The sequence below is a fragment of the Cantharellus anzutake genome, assembly GCF_015039405.1.
Source record: "Cantharellus anzutake strain C23 chromosome Unknown EI90scaffold_171, whole genome shotgun sequence".
NCBI classification, from domain to species: domain Eukaryota; kingdom Fungi; phylum Basidiomycota; class Agaricomycetes; order Cantharellales; family Hydnaceae; genus Cantharellus; species Cantharellus anzutake.
Window position 1 is genome coordinate 18,977 of NW_024067121.1, and position 24,705 is coordinate 43,681.

The 24,705-nt window shown below is 47.9% G+C and overlaps 4 protein-coding genes across 4 annotated transcripts; 2 read left to right on the plus strand and 2 right to left on the minus strand.

Moving 5' to 3' along the window:
- The first annotated feature begins 13,109 nt into the window (after nucleotides 1–13,109).
- EI90DRAFT_3294529 (uncharacterized protein) lies at nucleotides 13,110–15,303 on the plus strand. Its single transcript, XM_039067435.1, has 6 exons — nucleotides 13,110–13,350; nucleotides 13,408–13,701; nucleotides 13,757–14,208; nucleotides 14,254–14,583; nucleotides 14,633–14,922; nucleotides 14,986–15,303. The coding sequence occupies exons 1-6, from the start codon at nucleotides 13,169–13,171 to the stop codon at nucleotides 15,118–15,120; spliced, it is 1,683 nt and encodes a 560-aa protein (XP_038908226.1). The 5' UTR covers nucleotides 13,110–13,168; the 3' UTR covers nucleotides 15,121–15,303.
- An 804-nt stretch (nucleotides 15,304–16,107) lies between these two features.
- EI90DRAFT_3136807 (uncharacterized protein) lies at nucleotides 16,108–17,732 on the minus strand (the record flags this gene model as incomplete). Its single annotated transcript, XM_039064816.1, has 7 exons — nucleotides 16,108–16,201; nucleotides 16,250–16,309; nucleotides 16,368–16,683; nucleotides 16,733–16,807; nucleotides 16,856–17,045; nucleotides 17,098–17,345; nucleotides 17,402–17,732. 7 exons carry the CDS (start codon nucleotides 17,730–17,732, stop codon nucleotides 16,108–16,110), a joined length of 1,314 nt encoding a protein of 437 aa, XP_038908227.1.
- Nucleotides 17,733–17,914: 182 nt separating this feature from the next.
- Nucleotides 17,915–19,384, minus strand: EI90DRAFT_3136808 (uncharacterized protein; the record flags this gene model as incomplete). Its single annotated transcript, XM_039064817.1, has 5 exons — nucleotides 17,915–18,285; nucleotides 18,343–18,844; nucleotides 18,959–19,113; nucleotides 19,167–19,331; nucleotides 19,378–19,384. The coding sequence occupies 5 exons, from the start codon at nucleotides 19,382–19,384 to the stop codon at nucleotides 17,915–17,917; spliced, it is 1,200 nt and encodes a 399-aa protein (XP_038908228.1).
- A 329-nt stretch (nucleotides 19,385–19,713) lies between these two features.
- Nucleotides 19,714–23,551, plus strand: EI90DRAFT_3294530 (uncharacterized protein; the record flags this gene model as incomplete). Its single annotated transcript, XM_039067436.1, is given in 15 exon segments — nucleotides 19,714–19,849; nucleotides 19,900–20,077; nucleotides 20,132–20,319; nucleotides 20,524–20,576; nucleotides 20,628–20,783; nucleotides 20,839–21,027; nucleotides 21,047–21,192; nucleotides 21,215–21,262; nucleotides 21,312–21,700; nucleotides 21,741–21,966; nucleotides 22,017–22,306; nucleotides 22,363–22,394; nucleotides 22,490–22,913; nucleotides 22,968–23,030; nucleotides 23,344–23,551. The coding sequence occupies 15 exon segments, from the start codon at nucleotides 19,714–19,716 to the stop codon at nucleotides 23,469–23,471; spliced, it is 2,646 nt and encodes an 881-aa protein (XP_038908229.1). The 3' UTR covers nucleotides 23,472–23,551.
- Nucleotides 23,552–24,705: the final 1,154 nt, after the last annotated feature.

Below are 24,705 nucleotides of genomic sequence, written 5' to 3' on the forward strand. Positions count from 1 at the left end.
ATTCATCCCCTCAAATACCATTGAAACCTGTTCACTCTCTAGACACTGGTGATGTCAACCCACCCTCCTAATCCAGGGAGTATCGTCCCAAATGGAACATCCTTAGGCTCTGTTCGGTAGAAAGAAAGAAACTGCTTGTGTCGGGGCATCCCGTATGTACCTATACCGTTATTTTTTAAAATGCCATCATATACGATAAACATCGCATCTAGTATCAACAAAAACTTATCGCTCTATCGGCACCATTCTCATTGCTCCACGGAAATCCTGACTGCTCTGAAAGTCTTTTGATGGCCCAGTATATCTGTTTTAACTATGGCGGAGATATAGTCAGTGGTCTGATCAGTCACTCATCTCATACTCACCTTGCCATACTTATTACATCGCTTGACACAGTCCCGCATCTGTCATATCCAACATTCCGACCTCCGCTCCGGCTCCCAGACTCCAACCTGACTTCCGGAACCCTACTCCCTTCCATCACCTCCTCCTTGCCGACTCCCAAGAGGTTATCCCACCTCCGGCTCTGACACCACCTTCGGTCCGACTCCGGAACATTCCGGGTCCGACCCCAACCTCGACACCTTCCAGACGAGTACGCAAAACCTATGCTCCCGACTCCGGACCTCCGCTCCGGTATCCCGTTCACGTCTCGTCTCCAGAACCTCTGGTCTTAGTTCCGACCTCGGACTTTGACCCCACCTCCACTTATACCCATTGTATTGGTTAGCTCATTCCATTTAATTACCTTTGCCAATATTCCGGAGTTTAACCTCCGAGTTCGGACTTTCCGGACTTACTCCGGACCTTGCAACTATTGCATTGTCCATTTCAATTCCGCTATTCTCCCTCATTCCTATTTGGGCTGCTGCTTCCTTTCTATTCAGTCAGCTAGCCATTCCCGACTCCCATCCTCCTTCCTTCCTTCTGGGGCCTTGGCCCTTCATTCCTCCTTTGGGAAACACCATTGAGTCAAACACTTGACCCTCGGTGTTGTTCCCCTTTCCATCTCCCTTTGTCTCCTTTTGTCCTACCCTTGTTCCTTTTGATTCCGGACCCCTCCTTATATACAATGTACCTAGTAACTTGTAACCTCAGTCCGAAATCGACATGAATTCCCCCAAGAGACTTTCCCTCTGCTAGATCCGAAATTAGGGACCCCTAGGACAACCAGCAATGGCACAGCGCTCCACCTGAGTCGCTGAGGCCAAGGTCCTTCCATGCTAAGTCTCCGATTCCATTCCGGAGTCGTCCGAGTCCACCCATTCTAACACATTCCTCAGTTAAGTGTGCGGAAACTGAGTTCCAAACCTTGTCTTTGAACCCAATATTCGAGGTGCCACCTGCACACTTAACTTCAAGAAGGGAGTGGATGAGCTCCGCTTCCTCATGCGATTTCCAAACAGCACACTTGGAAGGTGGGTTTGTGGATTCCCCCTTGGCCCGGGGTGTACGACGTTGTTTGTTATCGAGGGATGGGTATTGCCAAGATCAGCATCCATACTTGCAACAATAATTCACGCTTAATTTACATGTGTGAGGTTTATAAGACAAAAGCTGTAGCAAGAAATGACAACGAAACCGGCATGCTGAACACTCGTCAGTTTCTTCTCGTTTCTTGACGAAAGTGGCAGAAGAAACAAGAAAGAATCAGTCACCTTTTGAATGAAGACACAAAAAGAAACAGGTTTCTTTCTACCGAACAGAGCCTTAGTATATGGGTGGTTCGACATGGTGTTGAACCTCACATGCTCTCGACAGCACCTGTCAATGAATATCTCATGAACTACTGGACCAATTGGGATGAATGAGGTATCATTGGAAAGCTGGAAACGAGGAGAATTATGATGGTAGGCGAGGAGAGCGCCATAGAGGAGTTACCCTGCAAGGTCACTTTCGAGTCCGGAATTCCTTGGCATTTTTCCCACCTCCAGCAATGTCACCTTGCTACTTGGTCTCTTGCACTCACCCTCTCATTTGATTGCTTTGGTCGTCCCTGCAAAGCCATGCTTTTATGGAAGAATCGGTTTCTCTTTGGCATTCTCTACATTTAGCCTGGGCATTACGAGATCTATCCAAGATAAATACACACTCTCATGATAAGAGAGGAACATCACTCTATGCAACAGTGTCTAGCTGCAAGTCTGCACCTAACAATTATTAGGGCTTATATGCAGGGACAGTCCTATACTTGCCCTCACCGACATACAGCATTCCTGTTGCTTCCCTTCTTGGTGTTCTTGGGGTGATCAAATAAGAAATTGTTGCGAGAGTGACGAACTCTGGGATCGTTGTTCATTTGGGGATGTGCACCTGAGATCTTTGTGCCTGCCTGAGTGTTTTGGCTAATTCTCCTTGTTGTACATTAGTCTTTGAAACTCAGGATGTTAGAATTACTAGGAAACAGAACCCCTGCAGAGCTTTTCTCTTGCTGGAACTTTTCTGTCAATTTACTGTGATTCCTTTGTTGGATCTGTCACTCAGGCTTTCTGAGAAATAATTCTTTTATTTAAGTTGACTTTAGTCGATCCCTGTAAGGCCTGAGAAGGCTGCACATGCTTTCCCATTTTATATCTTGCTGAGATCGCACGCAAAAGCATGCTTGTTTACTATTTACCAAGCCGCATGCATTTGCCAACTCCATGTCATGACCCGACACATCCGTCACATCCATCAACACGCCCTGGTGCCACTGGCCTGTCCCACCCGCTAACATCATCATCCGTCCATCCGTCCATCCGTCCACCTGTCATCGTCATCCACACTTCCTCCCCCGCATGCATATGTACCTCCCAACCAAGGTTGCCTGCTCGAGTGGTTCTTTGTTGTCCGCCCGCCAACCGGACAGCTTGCTAGACGGCTGGATGGCCTTTTCTCTTTTGTTTGCTTGCAGACTATTGTTCCTCCTTTGCCACTCGTTGTTCTTGCTTGCCTTTTGTTGACCAAGTTTGCGGATATTAACTATTTGTCTCTTTCTTCATTCATTAATATTGCGCTTGATCTGCCACTCCTTTCAGGCCAGCCCATTTAGTTACTTGTGCTTATAATGTGTGTAGGTTACACCGGATGTACCTCAGTTCGTATATTGACTTGGATTTCCCCCCCTAGTCTCTTCTCTACATCGTAAGGCTTCTGTCTGAAATTGGGACAACAACGTAAGAACGAAGCGCAGCGCACTCCACCTGAGTCGCTGAAGCTGAAGTCCTGCCCCTCCCACCTTACGAGCCTGGACGACTTTGCACGCTTTGCGGATCATCCAGATGCACATCCAACATGTTCCTGACACTCCGGCATACACTTGTACATATGTATATAAAGTAGCATGGAGGGTAGACTGGCTCTTTAGCCTTTATTACTCCCCAGTTGATAATATAGCTTCATATGTTATTTCTCCTACAACGCTACTCAATATTTCCATTATTTGATTTAGTTGGATACAAAAATTCCCATCACAAGGGGGCACAGCAGCGATTCTAGTTACTTGCTAAATTTTTGATCCACTATGATAATTTCCCCCATTCATTCATATTTACCTCTCTGTGCCTAATTGGACACTTGTTATTTGGGGCTGCCTATTGAGCCATTTGCATGCCCTGAGAGTAATTTTGTACTGAGGAGAGAGCGAAGATTTGGCAGTGCAGTGGCAGTGAGGTCAGACCTAGCATCCAGAGTGCCGACAGTGTCAGCACTTCTCCATGAGAGGCTGCATAGTAAGTGGCAGTGCAGTGGCAGTACAGCTAGAGCCAGCATCCAGAGTGCCGACAGTGTCGGCACTTCTGCATGAAGTTCTTCATAGTAGGTGGCAGTGCAACCCTACCCAACCCCAGCAGTCCTAGTGTTCAGAGTGCCGACACTGTCAGCACTTCTGCTTGAGAGGCTACATAGTGAGTGGCAGTGCAGTGGCAGTACAGCCAGAGCCAGCATCCAAAGTGCCGACAGTGTCAGCACTTCTCCATGAGAGGCTGCATAGTAAGTGGCAGTGCAGTGGCAGTACAGTCAGAGCCAGCATCCAGAGTGCCGACAGTGTCAGCACTTCTCCTTGAGAGGCTTCATATTGGGTGGCAGTGCAACCCTACCCAACCCTAGCAATCCTAGTGTCCAGAGTGCCGACACTGTCGGCACTTCTGCTTGAGAGGCTGCATATTGAGTGGCAGTGCAATGGCAGTGGAGTCAGAGCCAGCATCCAAAGTGCCGACAGTGTCAGCACTTCTCCATGAGAGGCTGCATATTGAGTGGCAGTGCAGTGGCAGTGAGGTCAGACCTAGCATCCAAAGTGCCGACAGTGTCAGCACTTCTCATTGAGAGCCTCTATAGTAGGTGGCAGTGCAGTGGCAGTACAGCTAGAGCCAGCATCCAGAGTGCTGACAGTGTCAGCACTTCTGCTTGAGAGCCTCCATAGTAGGTGGCAGTGCAGTGCAACCCTACCCAACCCTAGCAATCCTAGCATCCAAAGTGCCAACACTGTCGGCACTTCTCATTGAGAGCCTCCATAGTGGGTGGCAGTGCAGTGGCAGTACAGCTAGAGCCAGCATCCAAAGTGCCAACAGTGTCAGCACTTCTGCATGGGAGGCTGCATAGTGAGTGGCAGTGCAGCAGCAGTGCAGCCAGAGCCAGCATCCAAAGTGCCGACAGTGTCAGCACTTCTCCTTGAGAGCCTCCATAGTAGGTGGCAGTCAGACCCAGCATCCATCCAGCCTCCAGCCTCCCAGCCTCCCGGCATCCCAGCATCCCAGCACACCAGCACGCCTGCCTCCAGAGTCCAGCATCCAGTCCCCACTCCAACTCCCAACATCCCAAAGGTCGAGCATCCAAAAAATGGAATCGAGCATCCAAGTCCAAAAAATCACCCTATAAGGACAAAAGGAGAGTGGGAGCAGACAACGGTGGGGGTGTAGTGCAGAATGGAGAAAGTAGACATGTAGAAAGGATCTGGCAAAGATGTAATGAGAATTGAGAAAGAAGATGACATAATTTCAGCATCGAAATTTCACTAATATTGCCATGGTGAAGAGACTCTTTTGGCAGCAACTGTTCCGAGAAAGGAAACACACATAGATCACAAGCGCTGCTAGACTCAACATCACCAATTGTGAGTTGGCCTCCTGGTTCAGTACAACGGAGGAGGGTGGAGACCATGTGGTGAAGTTAACCTACAAGTTCTCATTTTTATGTTCAGGTGGTGCCAACAGTTATTGTGACAAAGTTTGTGTCACAACTGTGACAAAAGCGGTGATGCACAGGGAGAACAGAAATGTATCTGTGATGGCTTTTTGTCACAATTGTTGTGACACAAGCAGTGATTGCATACTCTGTTTCTCCAGGGGGAAACAGAAATCACCACTTGTGTCACAATATTGTAACAAAATGTTGTCACAGAGGCATTCTGTTCCCCCTAGAGGAACAGAGTATGCATCGCCGGTTGAGTCACAAAAATTGTGACACGAGTTGTCACTGCATTTTCTGTTCCCCCTGGAGGAACAGAGTGTGCATCACCGCTTGTTGTGTCACAAAAATTGTGACTCAAGTTGTCACTGTATTTCTGTTCCTCCTGGAGGTGCCGACACTCCTTCTATTGCAATAGGCTTTCCTCAAGCTGACGAAAGCATAGTGGTACATTTCTGTTCCCCTTGGAGGAACAGAGCATGCATCACCGCTTGTGTCACAAAATTATTGTGACAGAACTTTGTCACACATTTCTGTTCCCCCTGGAGGAACAGAGTGTGCATCACCGCTTTGTGTCACAATATTGTAACAAAATGTTGTCACAGAGGCATTCTGTTCCCCCTAGAGGAACAGTGTAGGGAATGGATGTGTGGTGATGCGTGCTGTGCACGCTTTCTTTATTCATTGTTTATTACTCTTTATTTCTCGATGTAAACAATGTATATAAATTGCGGGGAAGGGTGAAACAGGTTTTCACTCTTCTCCTCCCCTGTCGAAATTACAGCTCTATACTGCCTAATTCCTGACAGCTTGAGGATAGCAGGAGTCAACACCAAGGTCGGAACCTCAACCGACCTTACAAACAGAGTATGCATTACCGGTTGGGTCACAAAAAATTGTGACACAAGTTGTCACTGCATTTTCTGTTCCCCCTGGAGGAACAGAGTATGCATCACCGGTTCGGTCACAAATATTGTGACACAAGTTGTCACCACATTTCTGTTCCTCTAAAGGGATCTGTGTGCTTTCATCAGCTTGAGGAAAGCCTATTGCAATAGAAAGAGTGTCAGCACCTCCAAGAGGAACAGAAGTGCATCTGTCACAAAGTTTTGTCACAAGATTGTGACACAAACGGTGATGCATACTCTGTTCCTCCAAGGGGAACAGAAATGTACCACTATGCTTTCGTCAGCTTGAGGAAAGCCTATTGCAATAGAAGGAGTGTCAGCACCTCCAGGAGGAACAGAAATACAGTGACAACTTGAGTGTTATGGAAATGGGAATTTCCCATTTTAGACTCTTATGGGTTCTGTATCACATGATTTGTATAGTAATAGAGTTTATCCAATCAATAATTAACCAAAAACCCGCTGTGCTAACATCTGTTACACCACATGTCAAACCATCTGTGAAACAACCTGTAAACCATTATGTCCAACCCCCTTCCCTATTCCTGCGCCAGAACGGACGAAAATGGGCGCTTCCGGCCCCATTTTTGTAACATTGAGTCACAATTTTTGTGACACAACAAGCGGTGATGCACACTCTGTTCCTCCAGGGGGAACAGAAAATGCAGTGACAACTTGTGTCACAATTTTTGTGACTCAACTGGCGATGCATACTCTGTTCCTCTAGGGGGAACAGAATGCCTCTGTGACAATATTTTGTTACAATATTGTGACACAAGTGGTGATGCACACCCTGCCCCTCTAGGAACAGAAATGTGTGACAAAGTTCTGTCACAATAATTTTGTGACACAAACGGTGATGCATACTCTGTTCCTCCAAGGGGAACAGAAGTGCATCTGCAACAACTTGTGTCACAATATTTTTGTGACCCAACCGGTGATGCATACTCTGTTCCTCCAGGGGGTACGAAAATGTGCGAGCCGAAGTAAAACTTGCTGGAGTGCCCTACTGCTTGATGCCCTAGCGCTAGGGCAAGCTGAACCTGGTCCCTAGGAATTTTTTGACCCTAGGGCAGGATGACCCAGGTTAGGGCTAGGGATCCTGCCCTAGGGATTTTTCAAACCCTGGAACCCTAGGCCCCCTCTTAAACTCCGGACCTCCGCTCCGGAATCCCGTTCGCGTCTCTGTCTCCGGAACCTCCGGTCTTAGCTCTGACCTCGGACTTTGACCCCATGTCAGGATCCGGACCCCAGCTGGGAGTGGCCGGAGGGCGAGGCCGGGTGTGGAAGCTGGGGTACTCTCCCCAGGTGCTAACTCCTCGAAGTCGCTGAGGGGACTGGCCTCAGCCTTCACAGGGAATGAGCTGGTATTCATTGAAAAGCGGGTAAGTACACTTGCCTTCACAGGGAATGAGCTGAGAAGAAGGGTAAGCTTCTCAGCCCCCTGTGAGGCCGACACAAAAGGACCCTAGGAACTATACAGTTCCCGCTTGCTGCCGACTTTCCATAACGGGTGTGACCCGTGGGAAAGTTCTGGGCGAGCTGCTCGCCCAGAATGTTCCCACGGTTGTGGCTGTACATTTCTGGGCGAGTCGCTCGCCCAGAACGTTCCCACGGGTTCGCACGCGCGCGTCATTATGTGAAACAGTGGGGGGAAGGATAAGGGGAATGGGGAAATGTGGAGAGAGGGTGGTTAGGAGAAGGGTGAGGGTGTCTGAGGGTCAAGGGCTGTGCCCTGACACCCCACCTCTGCTTATACCCATTGTACTGGTTAGCTCATTCCATTTAATTATGTTTGCCAATATTCCGGAGTTTAACTTCCGAGTTCGGACTTTCCGGACTTATGTCGGACCTTGCAACTATTGCATTGCTCCATTCAATTCCGCTATTCTCCCTCATTCCTATTTGGGCTGCTGCTTCCTTTCTATTCAGTCAGCTAGCCATTCCCCACTCCCAACCTCCTTCCTTCCTCCTTGGGCCTTGGCCCTTCACTCCTCCTTTGGGAAACACCATTGAGTCAAACCCTTGACCCTCGGTGTTGTTCCTCTTTCCATCTTCCTTTGTCTCCTTTTGTCCTACCCTTGTTCCTTTTGATTCCAGACCCCTCCTTATATACAATGTACCTAGTAACTTGTAACCTCAGTCCGAAATCAACCTGAATTCCCCCCAAGAGACTTTCCCTCTGCTAGATCCGAAATTAGGGACCCCTAGGACAACCAGCAATGGCACAGCGCTCTGCCTGAGTCGCTGAGGCCAAGGTCCTTCCATGCTAAGTCTCCAATTCCACTCCAGAGTCATCCAAATCTGCATGTTCTAACAAGGTCCATGAATCATGAGATGTTCATTTCTTCGAAGGGTCCCCTGAATCGGAACGCATCACCATTGAAGTACCTGATGTTGAATCACAATCACATGTGGTTCAGAACACCAAAGGTGACAAAATCGAAGACCAGAAGGTAGAAGGAAGTGCGATGGGCATCATGGAGAATGATGAGAATGAGGTTATCGAAGGGACAGAGGGGAGGATCAAAGAAGGGATGGGCAATGATGCAGTAGAAGAGGCGATACCAGATGAACCATGATGATCTGGACAAGTGCAGCGACCTCAGACACGAGATGACAATGAACGATATTTCATCAGCTCCTTGTCAGGGCACACACCCTGACTAGCCCGGACCCGGACCCATGTCCAGACCCACTTCCACCCGCTGCACTTCCCGCATGCACGCACGCTCCGCGCGCCGCATGCTCCGGACCCGGTTTCTACCCCTTCATGTGACTTCCGGGTATCCCCGGAAGTTTTCCTGATATTGTGGCCACTGTGGGAAGATGAGAAGTTAGCTTCCTTCTCATCTCCTTACCCACAGTAGGCAAGTGTATATACTTGCCCTTGTTTTATATCATCTCCTTACCCACAGTAGAGTTGCTGCCCTGGATAGGGCTGTTCATAGGTCAGGCTGTGGACCATAGGGGAGGGTCATGGGGACCCGGGAGTCGTCCCCTGACACTCCTACACTTGAAATAATCAGCAATCCGGACCTGTAAACACCCAGCAGGAGGGCAAAAACCACACTTACATGGCCCATGAAGATATACCATGCACCTATGATGATGCCCTCGACCGACCTAATGCAGATTCCTGGCTTGAGGCATGCCAGGACGAACTACTCTCCCTCAGGGAAATGCGGACATACAGTCTGGCTAGTGTGGAGGATGTCGGATCTGGAAACATCGTTGGATGTAGGTGGGTATTTGCCTTGAAGTGAGGGCCAGATGGTTCAATAGAGCACTACAAGGCAAGAGTCGTGGCCAAAGGTTTTAGCCAAATCTACCAAGTGGACTATGAGGAAACCTTTGTGCCTGTTGTCAAGTGGGCGTCAATTCACATTCTCCTCATGATTGGTGCATGTCTTGATCTGGAAATAGACCAAATGGACATCAAAACCGCTTTCTTGAATGGCGACTTGGAACATACCATTTATATGGAACTGCCACCAGGAAGTGCTGATCATGGAAACAAAGACATTGTGTGGAAGTTAGGGAAAAGCCTTTACGGACTGAAACAGGCATCAAGGGCCTGGTACCAGAAGGTCAAAGAGGAATTTGGATGACTTGGATTTACTCACTGCAATTTGGACCATGCTGTGTTCATTCACAGGGGGCAGAACAAGAAGTTCTGTATTATTGCCCTTTATGTGGACAACTTGATGATCTTGTGCAATGATGTCCAGTTACTCAAATCCAAGGAAGAGCTAAAGGACACCTTCAAGATGAAAGACCTTGGCCCTATCCATTGGTTCTTGGGAATTGAAATCACTTGTGATCATGTGAGGTGCCTAATTTTTATCTCCCAAGCATGCTATGTAACCAACATTGTCGAACATTTTGGTCTCACTAACTCTTGTCCGATTTCAACACCCATTGCAGTTAACTTCAAACTGCCTCGATTGGATGTCCCTGAAGTCAATGCCTGCAACTACCAGTCCCGCATCAGAAGCATTATGTATGCTATGCTGGGAACACGCCCTGATATCGCTTATGCCATAGGTGCGCTTAGTCAATATTCTGCAAATCCGGGCAAGGATCATCTCAACACTGTGAACCGAGTCCTCAAATACCTCAACTCAACAAAGGATTACAAGCTAATATACAATGGGGGAACTCGCAAAGGTGATTTTACCGCTTACTTGGACTCTGATTGGGCTGGAGACTCTCACAACCACAAATCTATCTCTGGCTATGTATTCAAGGTGGCTGGTGGAGCTGTATCATGGAGTTCGAAGAAACAACCCTCCACTGCATTGTCGAGCATGGAAGGAGAGTACATGGCACTGACACATGCAGCAAAAGAAGCCATTTGGATGCAGGAATTCATTGGTGATGTCCTCTGACCTCCTTCCATTCCCACCACTATACTTGGTGATAATCAGGGCACACTTGCGCTGGCTGTGAACCCAGCTTTTCATGCATGCACTAAGCATATTCACATCCAGCAGCACTTCATCCATGATTGCATTTACAATGGCGATGTCACACTCGAGTATGTACATCCCAACTGCCGACCAAATAGCCGACATCCTCACAAAGGGCCTTTCATTTGAAAAACACGACAAATTTGTGAAGGCCATGGGGATTGTCGATGGGAACCATCATTGAGAGGGTGTGTTGGAATTTCAACAACTAGTCCCAGTGTCCAAGTAATGTGAGATTTGATTTTTCTTTTTGGGGTTGCTACAAACACCGAGACATGATCGATAACTCACCACTGATGGCGGAATGAGTTTTGAGGGTCTTGTCTCAGTCTCTCTGTTTGCTCTCTGTGCGCTCTTTATGCAGTGAGACATGTCAGAGACATGGCTCGTGTATAAAGAGCGCTCTCTCTGTAGTGTCAGGGCACACACCCTGACTAGCCCGGACCCGGACCCGCGTCCGGACCCGCTTCCACCCGCCATGCTTCCCACACACGTGCACACTCCGCGTGCCGCATGCTCCGGGCCCGGTTCCTACCCCTTCATGTGACTTCCGGGTATCCCCGGAAGTTTTGCTGATATTGTGGCCACTGTGGGAAGATGAGAAGTTAGCTTCCTTCTCATCTCCTTACCCACAGTAGGTTGTACCCTGGATAGGGCTGGTTACACCAGTAGGCTGTGGACCATAGGGGAGGGTCATGGGGACCCAGGAGTCGTCCCCTGACATGTAGATCCTCTCCCTCAGAACTCTTGTACGAGTCTGAGGTGAGAGCTATAGCTTTATTATTATCGACACCTTTCTAACTATGTGCATGTTGATGCAGAATTTTATGCATCATAGGTACAATTCAATTCTAGAACTCTTGTATGAGTCTGAGAATTTTATGCGTCATAGCCTTTTTATCTTTAAAAGTCCCTCCTTGCTAAGTCTCTGGTTCCACTCCAGAATCATCCACTCTTGCCCAGTTCTAACACAACACATCCATGTCATGAATATTATAGCTGATATTGAGGTGAAACAGGGTTGCAGTTGTACTCAACTCAAGATGAGTGCTGGGTGGCTAATGTAATACATTAACATTATCTATCAGTGAGGCTCAAATAATATGCAATAGCTATGGTGCACTGAGCAAGGGTGTGTATACAGTCTAATGGACAGTTACACCGGGTCTAATGGCCTCAATTGGCAGGTGTTTCATGGATGGGAATTGGGGCCTTCTGTCAGGGCACACACCTGACCCCGTGCCGCGCCGCCCTACTCCGCTCCCCCGCTATCACTCCCTGTGTCTCCTTTCCCCTTTTCTTTCTTTCTTTTCTATTTCCGTTCCACGGTCGACTTCCCCTTCTCTATGTATTACTACACACTTAACCCCACTCCCCCGATCGCCGCGCCCGCCGCGCGCATTCCCGCTCACAGAGCGGCACACCTCCGGGATCTCCCACGGAGATACCCAGGGGAGTGCGGCTGTGTGCGGGGATGACGTGGCTCCTCCCACATGACCTCAGCCGCATGTATATAATAGCACCTGGGGTGGGAACAGAAGAAGCAGCCTTCTTCTCAACTTCCCACTTCAGGTAAGTACTGTAGCTTCCCCTTTTAATGATAATACAACTTCCCACTTCAGACTAAGTGGTCGGGAACGCTCACCCCGCAACAGGACCGCCGCTACGCATAGCCGACATCTGTCCCATCAAGTCCCTCGCGCCGGGACCTCGCCGCTTTCGGAGCTGTCCCTGACACCTTCACAATCAACAATTGGAAGCCCATTCTGTAAACTCAGAATCAATTCTAATAGGGGAAAGACTGAATTAAATTTGGTACAGGTAGAGGGCATTGAGCAATGCATGCATTCATTAAGCACCCGTTTTGGGAGACATCCATACCCCATTATTGAATGAATTCCCATGGGGATAAGAGTGGTCAAACAGGTCAATATTTAGTGGCATTTGGCAATCCTGGGCACACCAGTACCAAAAAAGCAGAGCAGATCGCTCTCCTGTCTTTCCAATACACTTCTTGGTGTCATGAAGCCCAATGTGTTCATTCAGCTCTTTCAATAAAAAAAAGGAAGTGGAGGAAATCAATCATACATACCTCCACCAGTAGCCAAGTATCTCACTGCACTGGGAACCAATAATATCCACCTCAGCTTTATAGGCAACATGTCCAAGATGTCATCATTGCCCGGTCTGGCAATTTGGATAAATTGAGAGCTACCCTTTTCGTGGAAAAGGATAGTGTGGGTGTGAATTTCCTCGGCTTTATTGGCTTCAAGCTTAGCATAGAACCCACGAAGGGTTGACAGATTTTCGAGAGAGCTCAACAAATCTTTTTCTTTTTTGGACTGGCATCGGGCATGCTGCATATCAAGACATGGGGCACAGGTGGAGGACAAGCCATGACGACTGAGCCGAAAATCATCAAGAGGTCGGGTTTTTTTGCAGTGTGAGCAGGATTTTCCGTCCATTTCGAGAAAGTTGGGTCCTAGTATAGAATTGAAATTTGCGGAGGCAAAGTTGGGGGATAAACAACTTTTTTTTTTTTCGGGGCGATGCACTCACGTGTTGCTGCACATGACCTTTGCATCACGCCCTGGGGGTTCGGTTTAGGTTTACTCCGCAGACTCGATGGCCAGTAAAGTTTTATGGGCTGCGGTGGCGATTTATATCGTGTACAGAGCATCGTGGTTCTTCCTTCGTCGAAGTTACATCAAGTCGAAGATGATCCTCAGTGACATCGAATTGCTGGCCAATTCTTACCCGCCCCCAATTGGGACAATATCAGGTACGGCAGTTGTGGCTGGGGGAAGGTACGGTGGCTCCGCTTGGGCACCCACCCTCATTTTTGGCTTATCAACGCCTTCTAGCTTATCGGGCTACATTTCTGCCAGGGTTCTGGCCAATTACTTCGAAGCCGTTGTTATAATTGAGCCTGAAATTGCCATCAGCCTCCGAGGAAGAGTTTCACAACGTGCCCATTTCCACTCCATCGGCCCAATCTGCCTGCCCATACTTCGCGAACTGTTCTCAAACTTCGACAAAGAAGCTCCCAAAGACGACGTTTACATACTTTCCGGATTTAGGAGGTGGTGGGCAGGACCGTCGTACTTTGGTGACCTTGACGTTCACAGGCCGGACCAAATCTCAGCCTCACGACTCTCGTGAGTGAACAATGACGTATTGTGAAATTTGATGCTGAATGACTATGTATTCCAGCCTTGAATCTCTCTGCAGACGTTTGGCCATCGCATACTGCGGTGAGAAGCTTCAAGTTATCCAAGGGACCGTAACTAGCGTTGAGAGCTCGACCGATAATGCCACAATTTCTTCGGTTTCTTACCGCCCAGCCTCAGTGACATCAACAACTACGATCCCATGCGCACTCTTCGTGGATTGTTCCGGTTCTGCATCTATAGGGAGCAAATTATTACCCCTGGCTTCGAAAAAATGGGGTCCATATGAACGTATTTCATATAATCCGAACGTCAGGTACTATAGTACTTCCATAAAACTATTGCCAGAAACCCAAAGGAAAGTGGCAAGGATGCTTCCTAAGAATCATGTTGACTTTGGAAGATGGGATACTTGTGGAGTCTTGGGTGCCTTCACACCAACGTCAGCGACTGGCCGAAGTCTTTGGGGATACTCGAGAATCAACGGAGATGAATGTGAGTCTAAAACTAATGACCAGTTAGCCCCGTATTTATGTTCAGTGCTCATTGGGTATTCTGGATGGGGAATCGACACATGCCCCGAGACGTTTGCAGAATACATCGAATTGACTCGACAATTATATTCCAATGTATTCTCCAAAGATGAATACATCAGGGACGAATGGTTCTTTAGGATCATCCAGGTGGCTTCCGAGGACGCTAACATACTCGATGAGCCGATCAAGTGGGACAACTTCAATCTGGTAAAGTCAGGAAGGACTTGGAACTTAACTGACGTTGACCTGGACGCACAGAACAGTTGTTTTTGGAACGATTATGCTTCGAAGCCAGTTCCAAATAATTTTATCGCCGTTGGCGATGCGCTGATGTGTGAGACCTAGAATATCCGTTACCTGTGCGTTCTGATGCCTCTGCACAGGCGTAAATCCGGTTTTCGGACAAGGTGTCATCAAAGTCCTGACTAACAGTGTCATCCTCAACACAATCCTGCACAATGCGCTCAAACCACCAATGACGAAGCCTCAATTGCCATCTCACCTTTCCCAATCCTACTTCAAGCGTGCTCTTACGATAGACAGGCGCATGTTCGATACCAACCGTATGTTGGACTACGGATACGATACTACTATTCCTCAAGCGGGGGAGACGTTAGAGTTCGGGGCGGGATTCCGGAATCACTGGATGACCCTTATGAACTTTCTGCCTCATGTAAGATTTATTCATCTTGGTTAAGGAAAGCAACGCTGATCGCTGGATGGGTTCTTGCTACAGGATGGAAAATCGTTCGAAACTTTTCGAGCTGTTCTTGGCGGGTATCGACCCGGCCTAGACTTGATGACCCCCTCACTTCTTCTGAAAGCGTATTTCTGGATGTGGTGGTCGCCTCCAAAGTTGGCACAGGGATGACCATCTGTCAGATGGAAGGAGTACTAAGCAACATCCAAATGTATTCACTATTCGGAGCTCCTTCCCCGCTTCAGGGTTTGGATTGGCCCTACTACATTTTTCACCTACTACTCGTGACCCAATCAATATAAAATGGTATCAAGGGTGCCCACACCCTACCTACCTTCTTAGATAGCAATCAACCGTCTGAGTGCATGCACTGGTGCACTGGTGCACGAAGGAAAATATGATTCGGAAAATAAGATTTCGGAGGGGCCCGAAGGGCCCCAGAAGCTCTGGGGTGCCCGTGACTGAGTTTTCAATTACAATACATTTTCACCAGCACTTCGGCGCGGTTCTATTGCCGGCATCGTCTTCCGATGCGTTGTCATTGCCGTCACCATCGTCAACATCGTCGAAGTCAATCTTCACCAGTTTTGCCCATTGTTTCTTCGTTCCTTTTTCTGCTTATGTCTTTACAGCATTATTGTCTCCTCTGCTCACGCCATGTATCAATCTCAATACTATTCATTATTTTTGTCATCGTCATCGTCGTCTAAGTCTAATTCTCTTCCCGCTCCACTCCAGTTTGTTGGCAGTCGTTGGGTTCACATCAGTCCTACTGCCATCTTTTTTGTTGCATGCTCAATATAATAGACTTGATGCGGGCCTTACACTCAACGCTCACCGCTTGGTATAATAGAACTGAGGTTTGTACGTACTTGCCACATTAGAAATCATGTGCAGCAAAGGAGTAAGTTGCCTTTTTGGTGTGACTCCAACCATTGAACAACAGTAGAATATGTGAGGCACTGATCAATGGTATGAGGGACACGTGGCAAGGAAAAACTTTACATCACCCCGCACCACTAGCTCAGCAAGCCCTCGTTCTCAGCGCTAGCTGGTGCACGCTGTCTCCTCTTCCATGGTTTCGACGTCTGGGTCGCTTTACGTTTGGAACCTCGACTGGTTTTGCTCAATCAGCGGTTTCAGCCCCATATCAAGGGCTTACCTGGTGGTCTTCACTTGATCGTTCGTCACTGCTGAGAATTGGGTGGCGTTGGGTTGAGGAGGTGTTGGGGTCGTAGCCGAAGCCACAGATCTAGAATATTGTAAGGATCAATCTTTCTTCTTTTGTTCATGTACTTACGCCACTGCGGCATTCTCAGACATCCCCACCTCTCCCTCTCCATTTCTACACTCCCTCGCGCTAGAACATGACCTGTACATACAAGACTCAGCTCGTTTCAGACATTGAGAAGGCTCACATCGACGATTCAGCTTGAGGCATTCTTTCTTGTGTCGCAGTCACATCGGCGTTGTTCGCTTTGTTCGAGGTAAGTGACGCAAGCTCTTCGCACTTCTTCTCCACTTGATCTGATGTTAACGCAACCCACTTGATGTCTCCCTTGTTCCATCCATCGAGCACTTGACGCAGATGGTCAACATTTGCATTTTTAGGTTCGACCAGTGTGCCACCTGGATAACTGGACATGTCAATCGCAACACAGTGTTTGGTCATTAGCCTCAAATAATTCTCAGGCCGCCACTCCATTGATAATCTAGGTTTTTCTGTTATCTTGCCTTTATATTCGGTAAGCGCCTGTGAGAAAACTTGAATGGCACCACTCACGGAGGCCGAGCCTGGTTGCCTCTGCCACTTCACGGCGTAAGGTAACAGCCTTTGTCTTGAAGGTTTGGGCCATGGCTTATGCCTGCGTTAGTGAGTAATTCAAGATCAGATTCGGCCACATACGTTCTAACATGCCGATTGCATGTGCTTCCATAACGCGAAGATGCCATTCCATATCAATGTTTTTCAGTGCACCCCAGTAGCTCTTTGCTTTATCTGTTGCCCAGAATACCGGTGTGAATAAGTCATCACGATGCCCTCGAGTCATCATGATGAGGATCTCGATGCCACATGACTGGTGAGCCATTTTCCCCTATTTCTTTTTAAGTAGTTGGCCCTCAATTGCTTGAGTGCTGGTCACTTACGATGTTTATCAGCTCATCCCGCGCGTGAGTTGCGATCGAGTTCATGGATAGCTCAGGTGAGATGATTGTTTCCTTCAACGCACGATTCTGCCTTTTCACCATAACACCATCCAGGATGACTTGAGCATTGTATTCCTCTGTCGAGGTCACCGGGTTCTGAACATCCTGGTACGTGATTCTCTTTTCATTGATATCTTCGAGGATCTGAACATATTCCTTCTTGTAAGGCAGCTGTGCCAATCTACCGTCTGGAGTTTTCATAGTAAGCATACTCTCCCTTTGTTTGTAAGCCAATTTTTTTTACCTTTCAGGCATTGTGCCTGGGCCTCAGCATGAGCCCAAGCATTGGGAATCATTGGCTTGCGCGTCTTCTTTGGCTTCGACAACTTGTAGATCACCTGGGTTCGAATTTGACGTTGGGAATAGTGATGACCACGACGGGAAAACTCGAGTGCAATGGCCGAGACTTGCGCTTCAAAATTTGTTTTCAGTGCAGCGACTCGCTCATTGAACGCCTCCTTGACTAGGTCCTTTTCTCTCTGCCCAGTTGCTAGCACCATTGGCACATAGTAAGTCGCACTGCTCAGATTCGAAACTTTGAATCTCACATTACCTTGCCGTGAAGGGGCTGACATCTTAGAGTGCAACTGTCAAATGCAAACAGGAAACTGAACAAACAATAACAAACCAACCCCCATTCAATTCAAAAGCAAATCCCCTGTTTGTACATCCGCGCTTATGAATTTAATAATAATTCTGAATGACTTTATTTTGTGTATTTTCAGGAATGGCAGAGCTACATATTAAATGTATAGAGTTACCTTCGGTTCGCTGCTGCCACCTTTGCGAGCAAGTATGCCTCGCTTGGGGAATGATCAAACCGTTTTATCAATGTGTTGCGATACTCAACTTCATTGAATTTTACGGATTGGGCCAAAAGAACGATAACGCTTATGTCCATTTCAGTAAACTCTCGATCCTTGTCGTGATGTCCGTAGAGTTCGCCAGCATGCGATGTGGAAATGGGTGGCGCATGCCTTGGGTCCTTTGATGGAGTCGTCGCCGTCAAGTTGGTCATGCCCAACTGTGAACTGCTCTGCTCTAGGCTCTGTACGTTTTCTTGGGTCAATGCTGACACCACAGGAGCAGTGGCCGTGGCAGCCGGGGCATAGGAGGGACTGTGCCCGACTTCGAATGAATAGGAGTGAACATGGTGCGTTGTTACGACTTAGTAGAAGTACTTACATCTTTTCGGCACTTCTACGTTTGATGCAAGTGAAACTTCTGCAAGGTGCGCACCGATTGCCTCGGGGTCCGCACTCTCGTTGGCTAACCTCTCCCATATGTTGGATGAAACAGACGATGACCGCAGTGTTGCTGTGGGACTCGGAGGCATTGGTGTGGCGGTAATCATGGAGGGATCAGGCATCTTGAATGAGAGATTCGACCTGGAGGTGGGTCCACGATCGCCCATCGCCTTGCCTTTGCTAATAGGGGAGTATGGTGTTGTAGGACAGGCTGTCCTTGGGCGAGTTGGAGCCAAGACCACACTGGGAGTACTGGGAGCTACGTGTTGTATAGCAGCAGTACCATCCCCACCCTGAGTGGCGTGGGGAACCATCATCTGAATTACAGGTGCACTAACAGATTGTGGAATCTTTAAGAAAGCGCCCAGGAGCTCCAACCGCAATTGCGACCATCCCTCCTCGGCTTCGATGGTTTTTGGCAGAATGATGTTGATTGGCGCCTTTCAGCCCTCATAATCGATTAACGCGAAACTGTGGTGTCCTAAGCGATCCAGGACAGAAGTCTTTTTTGTAGGTAAGATTTGAAGTCTTGCACACAATCAAGAACTACGCACCAGCGCTCGGATACTCCACATCTGAGTGCGCACTTCCAGCAATGGGGCTAAGAGGCTTTCCATCACCATACGTGCCATCTCCTTTGTGAAAATCTCCCGTGGAATAATTTGTTCGATCTTTTGTGGGACGTGTTCCCCAAACCTTGGTAGGGTATCTGGATCACTGTGAGCATGTTCAGGCCATATTTGTGAATGAATGACTACTCACCGTTCATTTTCCATGCCACATAGAACTCAAGAATGTAGGCCTCGCTTATTTTTTGATTAAAAATTCCTATTTCTTTGTCATCCAAGCGGTATACTGCACGGCTTGCTCGGACATAGTTCTGAAACATGTCCTTCGCAGTACCCCTTGATTTGGCATAGTTTAGTTCTGTTCACAGGTCAATCATCTCCAAAACTCAGGGCTATACACGTACTGACCATCCTGCCTGTCTTTGTCACTCAACCGAAACATGTTGTGCAAGGCTGCGTGGCGCTAGTGTGATGTTGAATTGGATTTGTCTCAACTGAATTGCCACTGAACATCTCGTGAGTTCAATCCTCCTCGACTATCTAGTATCTCTATTCTAACCAACCCACACACACTGCAAGCCAACAATTCCAGATTATCTGGCCACTGCCAACTTATTGCCTCCTAAGCGAGCTCCGACAACCACCTAATTTCAATATTCGTGATAACCCTGTGGTAAGCATTAAAAATTTTATTCTTGACGCTCCATGGCATTCCTTCCAGTCTACTCTACAGGAGCAGCATGGGAAGAAGGCGCAAGCATAACACAATCCTGACCAACTGGGCCACGGACTCACTGTCCCTTACTCGGAGCGGGGCAGTTGCACGCAAGAAGGCCCGACTAACTGTGGGTGATGCCCACGAGCAATTGATGAAAGGTAAGATTGAAGTCTCTGAACTTTACTTGATCTCATCATACCTTGGGCAGCTACTCCACGGGTGGTTATTGATGGCCTTTCGGAGATTCAAGATGGTGGGGTTGCGCCGGGTGACTTCTTAGATGATTGGTATGATGAGCCGGGGAGAGATGAGTTGAATCTGGTGGACGATGTAGGGCTTGATTTCGAGCAGTTACGTAAATTAATTTCAAGACTAGCTCCAAAGCCGTGAGTCTCCTTCTAAGGTTGGTATGATGACTACTGCAAATAATACCTGTCTAGGCGAAGGAAGGGCCACGAATGGAGTACGCGGATGTCTAGGCTCCATGCCCAGTGGATGGAGCAACTCGACACTCTTACTAGCCTCTACCTACAAATCAAGACTTCTAATTCGTCCTGTGTACCCGTCCACTACCCAGAACCTCAACCAGGAAGCAACTGGATTGAGATACAATGCATTGATATCTTTGGTGAGTTATAACCCAACCCGCACCAATCATAGCTCCTCACTTAGGCCACAGATGGCTGTTCAATCGAATACATACCATGGGACGAAACAGAAAATCGCACCCATGCACTCCTACGAACCGGATATCTTCCACCGACCCCAACAGACCCTCAAGTTGCCTTTTCTCTACGGACACTTGAACTGCTTCACTCGCTTTTTCGGGCAGCACCAAACTTCAGTATCCAAAACTACTCCCGACTGCTTGCTGACATGCACAGGGTAGGCCCATCTCGTTGTTCTTGACAGTTTCTTGTTACCACAAAACACTAGACCGTGTTCCAACCCCACTTGAGAACTCAAATTTCACTCGCGTTTGATGTTTATTACTGCATCCTATCTCGACTACGTGCTATGGTACAGCAGAAACTGGGACATGACACGCCAGACCACCGCCTCAAGACCTCTTGCCCAGCATGCCATCATAAAGTGAGCGCGATCATAGGTAAGCTGTCACAAATCTCATGGTGATGTTGGGTTCCAGGTCGAGGATGAGCCAGAGCTCCCAATCCAGTTTATCGTGACTGGCGATGGGAACACCTCCCTTTCGCGACTTCGTCACCACTTTGAGGGGGATTCTCGTATCTTTTTCAGCGACTATTACATCTCTCGGGGAGATGTTGATCAGTTTGCCAGTGCTCGAAAGCGTTCACAACCAAGTGCTTCAAGCCAGGTAAGTGCTTTTAGTACAGCCGTTGTATTCTACAATCACGGGTGGCCCCTATTCCACAGACGACAGAGGACCCACCCATATCGGAGGCCTGCCTAGCCTGGAGGAATGCCCGACCAATGCCATCAAAGTCAAAGTCCGGAGCTTTGCAGGTTATGGACGAAACAGGTATTTTTTCGGTTGTTTGTAGGCATGGGATCATGCAATTTCTCCTTGACATGGTGCAAAGTGGAGAGCTGTGAGCAAAAGCTTAAAATGTTTTCGGTATAACTAATGTTGTCATATAGGGCAAAGTATCCCTTGGCTTCCGCTGAGAAGCTTATACGCACATTCGGTAAGAATATATTATTCGCCTATGACATTGCGTGTACATTCTCTGCGACCTTGTCGAAGTCGTCCATTGGGGCCTTGGCTAGAGATGCCAATTTCAGGTGTTGTACCGGTTCCTTTCATGGTGCTGCTCATGACAGGTCATGCCAGCTAGACTTCCTTATTACCTTACAGAATGGGGCAGGCATAGAAGATGGTGAAGGGAATGAACGAGTATATTCAGAGAGTAATGCCCTTGCCCCAATCATACGACATGCTTCCCCATACCACCGTCACCAGCGCATACATATCCACTTCTCCAAATGGGACGAAATTAAATATGAAAAATTAGGTGCATCTCTGTTATGTGTGTATATCACCCTAAATGCCTAACCTAACTTTGATAGGTGATTTCCTCTTGAACAACTTCAAATCTGCTACGAAGATTATTAGCGATGGCACGACGGTTCTTGACCAGACACAAGTGTTGTTCCCAGACTTTGATGCAGATCACGACTGCCCACAGTGGCTATCTGAAGAACGAGACTATATCTCCTCACTTCAATTGGAGCCCACCGATGAGAAAGTCAAGATTGAATATTTGGAAGCTATTGAGCATCTGGAACACGCTGAGTATGTAAGCATTGATCTGTATTCACTGCTGAGCTCAATTATTCTACTAGAGCAACCACGCGTTACTGGACGTTGCAAATTGGAATGCCAGCAGCGTTATCAGCGCAATTTGGGCAGCATGTAGCACAAGCAATCGATACCCTTGAAACCGCTCGTTCAGCGGTAATGGCAATAGAGGCCCGATCATTGTTCATCCTCCCTTGGACGTCCGATTCCCCCCAGCGTCTCGAAGCGATAGTTCTGCGTCAACAGCGAGACTATCATCACATTCTTGATGAGCTTGAGCAGCGAGCTATTTCACGTCAGCTTGAGCTTGAGAAGATTGGCTTGCCAAAAACAGGTGAGATTTATATCACTCGGCATTAATTCCATTAATACCACTATTCATGCCCATAGACTATAAAACTCGACAGCATATTTCCACATTGGTCGCCAAGCGGGGGAAATCACTGCAATCAACACTCCAGAAATATAACACCTTGGCAGCCTCGTTGAATCCCCCAAACCATCACTTACGTGGCAGGACGTTACGGACCTCCACTTCCTCTCCGATATCATCCTGTTACGTGGCCGTGAGGACATCCGGGACAAGCGATGGTTTCAGCGTCATTTTCGTGATGCTACACGTGCATGGTACAAACTTCAACACGCTCGTGAGGAGGTCAAGATTGTTGGGATTGAAGCTCATCGGATATGGGCTTCGGTGATCGAGGAGGAAGCTCACCTGCGTCAAGTCATTGAGACCACTCAGCACACCCACCCCGAGCTCGCCAAATACATTTCACTCATGGCTGAGTGCCGACTCAACGCAAATAGACAATTGCGTAGAAAACTGAAGCTTCTGGAGAAGCAGGGTGGTGTCAGCACACCTCTTCCAGCGATTCGCAGAGTGGGAAGTCCAGGTCCCATAGAGGATATGAACCAGGCTAATGTGTCAACCTCTGAATGTACGTCAAGTGTCCTCTTCACCATTCCCCGCATTTCTCAGCATAACTAAATAGTTACAGCGAACAATAATTCCTCCACAACTCAGACGGTGTCCGATCCTATCGCTGAACTGCAAGGTGATGCCCCTAGTAGCAGTCAGGGCCCTGTAATAGAGGATTTTCAAGGGATGGTGGTGCAGGACTGGGACGAAGAGATTGAAGATGTCGATGTCGATGTCGATGACGATGACGATGACGATGATGACCAGGATTACCATCATCTCCTTGGGAGGATTGTGAATGCATTAGAGAGTATGGATTTGGAATCGATGTAATAATTGCAACTTAAATGAACAACAACAACGATGACGATGACAAAAATAATGAATAGTATTGAGATTGATACATGGCGTGAGCAGAGGAGACAATAATGCTGTAAAGACATAAGCAGAAAAAGGAACGAAGAAACAATGGGCAAAACTGGTGAAGATTGACTTCGACGATGTTGACGATGGTGACGGCAATGACAACGCATCGGAAGACGATGCCGGCAATAGAACCGCGCCGAAGTGCTGGTGAAAATGTATTGTAATTGAAAACTCAGTCACGGGCACCCCAGAGCTTCTGGGGCCCTTCGGGCCCCTCCGAAATCTTATTTTCCGAATCATATTTTCCTTCGTGCACCAGTGCACCAGTGCATGCACTCAGACGGTTGATTGCTATCTAAGAAGGTAGGTAGGGTGGGGGCACCCTTGATACCATTTTATATTGATTGGGTCACGAGTAGTAGGTGACATTTTTGCGCTATAGAACGGAGGCACAACATGAAATTCTCAGCTGGGAGACTCTGTAAAACACCGCATCCGCCCGAACCGCCTCCTTACATAAAATCACTTCAACATTTTACGGAATAAGGTCCTCTAGTCCAGGTGCCCCACGAACTTCCCTAGCAGTCAATCCTGGCGACCTGATAAGTAAAACGCGTGCTATTCATGCTACTTGTTCCTCAGCCTGGTCCTGCGCTGACCATCAACACATCAGTAACAATGACTTGGGAACGGACCATTGAGTCTTTCGTAGATTTACATCCGTACAATCAAAAGGCCTCGAACGGTTGGTTATGTTATATAAATGAGCAAACAATGAGCATTCACCAGTCCCTACGAAGGTGGCCAATACTTCCTGAACGTTGTTCCCGATGTCAGGATTTCGTCGGCTGAGCAGTACCAAGGTCTAACTCACTACATATACGAAGCCAGCAAACAAATGTCCGCCACTGTCAACCTGTCAGAAAAGACCTACAACGTATGGAACGAATATGTAAATACACGCATGGCTCACTAAGTTTTAGGGACCAATTCACGCACTAGTTGTCAACCAATACCAATCAGTGTTGATCACACCCGGAGAACGACACTGCCGATTAGTGGTAAGGGGCTGCTCACTCTAGCGTCACTCCGGAGAAGCAAGCCCCGGCTACTCAATGCACAAACCTGTTGGATTCTAGAGCGCGTTTGAAACTACAGGAGCATTGCTATTTGGTATTGTTGATGCGAAACGAAGTTGGGACTTCAGTGTGTATACATGTACGATAGGGTGGCACATTGAGCCACCGGGGGTTCGATATGGATGGGTACACTGGAGTCAGACGATAATGCCTAGCCCACTAAGATCGAGAAGAGCCAACGAGATGCACGTACTCAAGAGTTACATAAATTCCTGCCAAGGCACGAATTGATAGAGAAGCCCGAATAGCCCTGCGGTATAAGTTCGCCGTATACCAAAATTCAACAGCGATAGTACTGCGGCCATT